This window comes from Salvelinus fontinalis, chromosome 12, assembly GCF_029448725.1.
Source record: "Salvelinus fontinalis isolate EN_2023a chromosome 12, ASM2944872v1, whole genome shotgun sequence".
Classification (NCBI taxonomy): Eukaryota; Metazoa; Chordata; class Actinopteri; order Salmoniformes; family Salmonidae; genus Salvelinus; species Salvelinus fontinalis.
Window position 1 is genome coordinate 26,273,517 of NC_074676.1, and position 8,489 is coordinate 26,282,005.

The 8,489-nt window shown below is 39.1% G+C and overlaps 1 protein-coding gene across 1 annotated transcript in view; it reads left to right on the top strand.

Moving 5' to 3' along the window:
• st8sia2 (ST8 alpha-N-acetyl-neuraminide alpha-2,8-sialyltransferase 2) overlaps positions 1 to 4,399 on the top strand; it is a 29,179-nt gene extending 24,780 nt beyond the window's left edge. Inside the window, exon 5 of the mRNA XM_055940204.1 lies at positions 747 to 4,399. Within this exon, the coding sequence (XP_055796179.1) occupies positions 747 to 1,032 (286 nt within the window). The 3' untranslated portion in view covers positions 1,033 to 4,399. The remainder of the gene's footprint in view (positions 1 to 746) is intronic.
• The last annotated feature ends 4,090 nt before the right edge of the window (positions 4,400 to 8,489 follow it).

The window sequence follows — 8,489 nt, forward strand, 5'->3', positions numbered from 1 at the left end:
TGCAGAAGGAGGACAGTTAGACAGGGACAGCAGGACTGGTATTTTCTGTAGTATAGTTAGGCAAAAAGCCTGGAATCTTCTCTGAAAGGGCAATAAATGTTTTGAAATGCAGGGAAAACGCTAATGAAATGAAGTGCATGTCTATGACATTTTAGCTATACTGGTTTTTGATAAATGCTCAGTATGCCAAACTGAATACTTTCCCCTGGGCTTCTGCTTCTCTGACTACTAGATGCCCTTTAAATAGATCATCCTTTGGCTTCCCCATTGACCTACTAATCCAGAGAGTCTACTGCTAGGAGAGTATCTATAGGTCCTGGTGGGCCAGACTATGAGTGAGAGGACCAGATGGACCTTGCTTTGTTACTGCGGGCCCCAGATCCCTCTGTCTTATCACAATTCAGCTCCTCTACTCGAGTCGACTGGCTCCTAAGCATGTATCCACCCAGAGATCTGAGTGAAAGCCACTACATAGGGAGGGAATGGCGCTTATTGTTGGGGCTTATTCAATAGGGCTGTGTTTACAAGTGTATGCTAGTTTAATAGATTCTATAGAAAAATGTTCAGATATTAAGGAAAACATTGAACACTCACTGATAAATAGCTCTAGCCTAAAACAAACATTCTTAAGATTTGTATAGATTCTTCTTAAGACATCTGAGATTTCTTTCTCAGATGTCAGGTCTCTTGGGTGCCATGAAAGACCATTTGATTGTTTACTCTCCCTCTTCATTCTTCCTCGTCAGGTATTGGCTGACTAACAATGTCCAGATCAAGAGACCCACTACTGGTCTGTTGATGTACACCATGGCCACTCGCTTCTGTGAGGAGATCCATCTGTACGGCTTCTGGCCTTTCCCTCGGGATTCACAGGGGAAACCAGTCAAGTACCATTACTATGACACTCTGACCTACGAGTACACATCCCATGCCAGTCCACACACTATGCCTTTGGAGTTCAGGACACTGAGTTCACTCCACAGACAGGGGGCGCTGCGACTCAACACTGGCTCTTGTGATGCAGGAATGTAATCTAAAAAAGCAGCATGGAATGTACACTGAGTATACCAAACATTTGGAACACCTTCCTAATATTGAGTCGCCCCCCCACACACACACTTCTGCCCTCAGAACTGCCTAAATTCGTCCGGGCATGGATTCTACAAGGTGTCAAAAGCATTCCACAGGGATGCTGGCCCATGTTGACTCCAATGTTTCCTACAAAGTTGGCTGGATGTCCTTTGGGTGGTGGACCATTCTTGATACACAAGGGAAACTGTTGAGTGTGGAAAACCCAGCAGGGTTGCAGTTCTTGACATAAACCGGTGCCTACTACCATACCCTGTTCAAAGGCCTTCTCTGACTGGCACACATACACAATCCGTGGCTCAATTGTCTCAAGGCTTATAAATCCTTCTTTAACCTGTGTCCTCCCCTTCATCTATACTTATTGAAGTGGATTTACCAAGTGACATCAATAAGGGATCATAGCTTTCACCTGGATTCACCTGGTCAGTCTGTCATGGAAAGAGCAGGTGTTCTTAATGTTTTGTATACTCAGTGTATATCACCATCAAAATGACCTATACACTTTTGGGAAAAGACCTCTCAAAGGAAATAGTTTCATTTTATGAAACTGTTACAGGACACTTTTATGAAGCTATGAATTGAGTTCAATGACAGTATGTAGGATACTGCATGTCTAATTTGGGCTCATATTGTTGCCCTACAAGAGACATGAGCAGTGAATAATTTTGAAAACATGTTTACAGTACCCTGTGAAAATGATCTAAAACAGAAACTTGTTGCTTTGTTCATTTTTAAATCAAACTAATTGGTGTTGGTAGGCAAATTGCTTCTTTGTCAATGAGAAGACTGAAAATGTTATTGCATTTACATGGCATATGTGTCATCTAAAATGAATGTAATTACAAAGTTTATAAATACTTCCTCCAAGGGCATTGTGAATGTGAATTGAACTACTAAGTTATCAATAATTCATCCTGACATTTGGTCATTATTCCTTTGAATTATACGATAAATCTACTTCATCAGTACTGTTGGAGACATCATGTTATATCATATCATATTAGACAGATTGAAGGCAGGAACACCAGTTTGCAGGGCACTGGTTGAACCACAAGATGGAAGCACTTCTTCATAGGGGAGCTATATGTAATATTATTGCATTGTAATACATTTAAAAAATCCTTAATATATCTACAGTAATAGTGAAACGATAGTCTTTAACAATATTTCCCCAAAATGTTTTATTGGGCTCACACAAAATTGCATTCTAATGGTGCAGGCTTCTTATTGATTAGCAAAAGACGGACCGTCTCTTGTTGTCAAATTGACTGGGGCCAGCAAATCTCTTGTCAATTCAACAACAGACCAGTGAATTTGACAAGAGATTTGCTGGCCCCAGTCAATTTGACAAGAGACAGTTCATTGTTGAGTTGTTACATGTAGTACCTTTAATTAGTGAACATGGGTTCAACTACATGCTAATTTTCATATTTGTGATGGTTTGTGAGCTCTCACTTTAAATTCGGAATTTGATCATTGAAGTAGTAGGTGTAGGCCTAGTTTCTTATCTTGCCTTAACTTCCTCATCAGGGAAACTGTGTTTGTGTTACAAGGACTGACAGAATTGCATTTCTTTCCTTCTGTTCTGTTTGGAGGTTGGTGTATAATGAGTCTTTGAATATAGTGTGTTCACTTATGAATGTTTTAATTTAATTTGATTTGGAGATAAGAGGTAACTGCACACAGAAATCCCTGGATAAAGCATGAATGGCTGAAAATACAGAACATTTGTAATCAAAACAAAAACAAGATAGTTTCAGCACCTTCACAGCTTATTAAATTGATCCTACAGATGATCTACAGAGGCCACAGCAAGTGTTGTAGACAACTACCAGTTGCTTTGTGAGAGGACCCCCTTCAAGCCACAGGACTCGTCATCCAGGGCAGACATTGGCTATTATTAGTTTACCTTGGGTGCTCAGTCAAAGGCAGTGTAACGTAGTAATGTTGAAAAGAGGCACTCAACTGGTATGGAAAAAGTTTGAGATAATACAGTCCAACAGGGAACACACCCAGCTGTTTACACTGGAACAGCCAACATCTTCAACATTTTTCCCTGAGGTTTTGACAATGACTTTTTTGGAATGTGCCTCTTAAGACCATTTCCAAATATAGGTGTGTTTAAGACCTTGGGTTGACATTGGCTAATGCTTTGCTGTTATTCAGAAGGTTGTGGTTGTTTTACTAAATGCCCCACTCATCAATAAGTAGGAATCTGTTCCTGTGAAAATGTTTTATGTTGTCAACTGGACATCATAATTGTCAGACAACTTGTTATCAACAAATAATGTGAACATTGTTTCTTAACAAAACTGGGGCTTGAGATGGAATGTGTAAATATTTTGCAGTCTGTTTATATGCACCTCTAGCTCAAGGGAGCTGTGTTAAAGAAAGTTATATTTAACTCTAAAAGTCGTTTCAAAGGTTTGGCAAGATGTTCAGCACTGTAGAAAATGTTTACTTCCACAGTGGGAACATGCCTCTGTTAATAGAAGTTAGTAGAAGTATTTAAAATATTCGTAGTATGGCCTACTCCAGGCGCAGCCTCTCAGCCTCTCACACTCGTGATCTGTCTGCCAAAAAAAGTGTTGTTTTGATATGATCCTTCTGTAGAATTACATGTTGCTCTTATTACACTGACAATTAAGTTAAACATAGATATAGTCTTACTATAGATGTCAGAGGGCCATCCAGAGTAATAGACGCATTTATTCCTAAAATAACTGCTGTATTTTGCAAAAGTAGAAACGGTCTGTGACCAATACAACTAAATGAATTACCCCTAAAACGGCCTTGGGATCACAACTTGTTGGACATACTGAAGAGCTGTTCACATATCCTTCTGTCAAAATGTGATCATTATGATCTTTCTTTTATATTCTATTTTAAGGTTTTCCCTTCTGAAGTCTATATATGTCCTCTGAAACACAGTCAACTTTTTTGTTCAAATTTCTTTGATGCACATTATTGTGTTGGATCTGAAAGTGCTTTTTGTTTTGGAAGGACACCATACTAAAATTCCCTTTGTAAAGCTGTTGAAATAGGCTCATTTCGTCAGGAAGGGTTCTTTCTAATAAAGTTAATCTATAGTATCACAGGAATGGTTTAAATGTTACAGAAAGGAGGAAAAGTTAACGGAAAGGTGTATAACATGGTGACTCCAAGAGAGGGAGGGTAATGGTGACCTCCAAGAGAGGGAGAGTCCCAAGAGAGGGAGGGTATTGTTGATATACAACCCTGACTTCATATGGAACTCCATAAGCCAAAGGCTTAGCAAAGATTTGTACAGACCAAGTACACATTTGTCACATTTCAGTACAATTATTCAATAAAATTAATGACATGTTTCAGCAGACAGACCAAGACAGGAGATGTTGATGGTAGGGGACAATCATTAAATTTGGTTAATGTTTTATATAAATGGAAATCCATGGAGCCAGCCAGTGGGTTGATAACAACTACATTTTCTGTGCCAGAAAAACCAAGCGTAGACATGCTTTCAATCTTTTATAAAAGACGCGTTAAACATTGGTTTTCTTACTTAAGCTTTTTTGGCTTAGAGTTGGGATGAGGGTAATTAGTGAAGGTCTACATATAGCATAGCAGATTTCATTTCATTTACAAGAGGAAAAGCTGCATAAACCAGATGATTAATTTCAAATAAAAGTTCTAATGAACATTGTTACAAGACATAAGCCCAAAAATAAATTACTTGTACATTCAAACACTGCACTGAAGATCAGAAACATTCACACTATTATCCTTTTGGAAAGGATATTGTAGAAGAGATAAATTGCTGAGGAGAGGGACGATGAAGGTGGAAATGTTCTAGCAACAAAATATCTAAAACAAATACATCAAGAATATGATCAAAGGAACAAGACACCAAATGTGCATTACTGAAAACTGAAGCTAACTTAATCACACACAAAATATCTAAATAAAAATACTCTGATGACTGAAATATGAAATAGACTACATTTTTATATATTAGCATACAATGGGAAACTTGAATCTTACTGTCAATCTTCAACAGTAATGTATTTTAACTGCAGGCTAAAATATATCAATCTAGATGTAAAATAAGTAAACAGCTTTAAATCATAATGCGCCGTCTGTCAATGTGGCATAGGAAGAATGAACAGAAAGTGGTAAGTTCCTTAATGGTGTTACTTTTGACCATATAACAGTGAATAGAATCAATAGATTGTATTCTGAAAATATAACATGTGCTTTTTATTCATAATAGAAAATGAACTTGTAATGATTGTATGCAAAATGCTTCAGCTATCCACTATGGGTTAGTACACATTCCCTTGTGAAAAAAGGTAGGAAAGTTTATTATTTGCATACAGGTGTATGACTTATCAGGCAGCTCAAATGGAATTCATTTGAGTTGCCTGAAAACCCCTACATTTATTGTAGTTGATAGTCTAGGGTTCTCTCAGATAACAAAACTGGTTAACCAGACAAGGTCACCTGAGTTCATGGGTAACTTGTGTTCAACAATGGGTTTTAGGTTTGGGCTAGTGTACATTTACTGAGGTATGGTCCAATTAAAAAGCACTGTAAATGCAAAATTACCCTTTATCCATTCCTTGGGGGCTGAAACATGTCTTGCAAGGTCGTATTGATAAAAAAAGATGAGCTACTGTATGTGTGTGTGTATACACACATACATACATACAGTGGGTAGAACAAGTATTTGATACACTGCCGATTTTGCAGGTTTTCCTACTTACAAAGCATGTAGAGGTCTGTAATTTTTATCATAGGTACCCTTCAACTGTGAGAGACGGAATCTAAAACAAAAATCCAGAAAATCACATTGTATGATTTTTAAGTAATTAATTTGCATTTTATTGCATGACATAAGTATTTGATCACCTACCAACCAGTAAGAAGTCCGGCTTTCACAGACCTGTTAGTTTTTCTTTAAGAAGTCCTCCTGTTCTCCACTCATTACCTGTATTAACTGCACCTGTTTGAACTCGTTACCTGTATAAAAGACACCTGTCCACACACTCAATCAAACAGACTCCAACCTCTCCACAGTGGCCAAGACCAGAGAGCTGTGTAAGGACATCAGGGATAAAATTGTAGACCTGCACAAGGCTGGGATGGGCTACAGGACAATAGGCAAGCAGCTTGGTGAGAAGGCAACAACTGTTGGTGCAATTATTAGAAAATGGAAGAAGTTCAAGATGACGGTCAATCACCCTCGGTCTGGGGCTCCAAGCAAGATCTCACCTCGTGGGGCATCAATGATCATGAGGAAGGTGAGGGATCAGCCCAGAATTACACGGCAGGGCCTGGTCAATGACCTGAAGAGAGCTGGGACCACAGTCTCAAAGAAAACCATTAGTAACACACTACGCCGTCATGGATTAAAATCCTGCAGCGCACGCAAGGTCCCCCTGCTCAAGCCAGCGCATGTCCATGCCCGTCTGAAGTTTGCCAATGACCATCTGGATGATCCAGAGGAGGAATGGGAGAAGGTCATGTGGTCTAATGAGACAAAAATAGAGCTTTTTGGTCTAAACTCCACTCGCCGTGTTTGGAGGAAGGAAGAAGGATAAAAACAACCCCAAGAACACCATCCCAACCGTGAAGCATGGAGGTGGAAACATCATTCTTTGGGGATGCTTTTCTGCAAAGGGGACAGGACAACTGCACTGTATTGAGGGGAGGATGGATGGGGGGGGGCCATGTATTCGCAAGATCTTGGCCAACAACCTCCTTCCCTCAGTAAGAGCATTGAAGATGGGTCGTGGCAGGGTCTTCCAGCATGACAACGACCTGAAACACACAGCCAGGGCAACTAAGGAGTGGCTCCGTAAGAAGCATCTCAAGGTCCTGGAGTGTCCTAGCCAGTCTCCAGACCTGAACCCAATAGAAAATCTTTGGAGGGAGCTGAAAGTCCGTATTGCCCAGCGACAGCCCCGAAACCTGAAGGATCTGGAGAAGGTCTGTATGGAGTGGGCCAAAATCCCTGCTGCAGTGTGTGCAAACCTGGTCAAGAACTACAGGAAACGTATGATCTCTGTAATTGCAAACAAAGGTTTCTGTACCAAATATTAAGTTCTGCTTTTCTGATGTATCAAATACTTATGTCATGCAATAAAATGCAAATGAATTACTTAAAAATCATACAATGTCATTTTCTGGATTTTTGTTTTAGATTCCGTCTCTCACAGTTGAAGTGTACCTATGATAAAAATTATAGACCTCTACATGCTTTGTAAGTAGGAAAACCTGCAAAATTGGCAGTGTATCAAATACTTGTTCTCCCACTGTATATACACACACACGAATATATATGTTGTTGTTTTTTTACAATCCAGTTTTTGAGAAGCATTCATTTATTTTAAATACCCTGCAAAGTTTATTCTATGACCCGGTTTTCCACTTTACTTTTATGCACTTAAAACCTTAACCAACCCCCAGTTAGATAGCAGCAAAATGGGAGACTCTCAAACACACACAGTAAAACATATGCACCCAAACCAACCACGAGACAGAGGACAGAAAGCCTCAGACAATATACAGTGTATGCATATTTTAGTGCTTAGCGTAATATTTGGAATAGCCAAATAGTTGACAATTAAAATAATCTTTGCACCAAATTAGTAAATAAGTATTCTTCAGTGTGCAAACCATACATATTAAACTAATAATCTGAGGAATGCCTCTAATATTACAGTGAATAATATACCATAACCATTAGAGGACAGCCAGAGGATTGCCTTTACGCAGAAGCCATCAAATGTTCTCTATGTATTTAGTTTTAGCTTAAAGAAGATATGCATTTACTGAGCTAGCTGGGGGCAGTATCCCTCTGAAGATGAGGCTTCTGCATTAGAAGTGTATGATGTGTACAAAATGATTGTAAATACAGCTTGTTCACAATCAGAATACATTCTAGAAAACAAGACCACCGAGGTACCCTCTTCTGCAAATATTGGGTGAGATGGGTAACTTGACAGAAGTTACCAAACACTGAATACATCAGGAAACAGCTTTAGGAAAGATATCCTTGGGTTGTGTTTCCACTGGAGAAAATTGTGAGTTCAAAATCCAACATCCTCTGTTAAATGCTGGCATTCACCTGAAAAACAATTGAAAATACAGAATAAGGCTACATATAGAGTATCAGTCAAAAGTTTGGACACACCTACTCATTCAAGGGTTTTTCTTTATTTTTATTATTTTCTGCATTGTAGAATATTTCAAGAACTTTGACAGTGCAGTCGTAAAAACCATCAAGCGCTTTGATGAAACTGGCTGAGGACTGCCACAGGAAAGGAAGACCCAGAGTTACTGCAGAGGATAAGTTCATTACAGTTACCAGCCTCAGAAATTGCAGCCCCAAAAAATGCTTCACAGCGTTCAAGTAACAG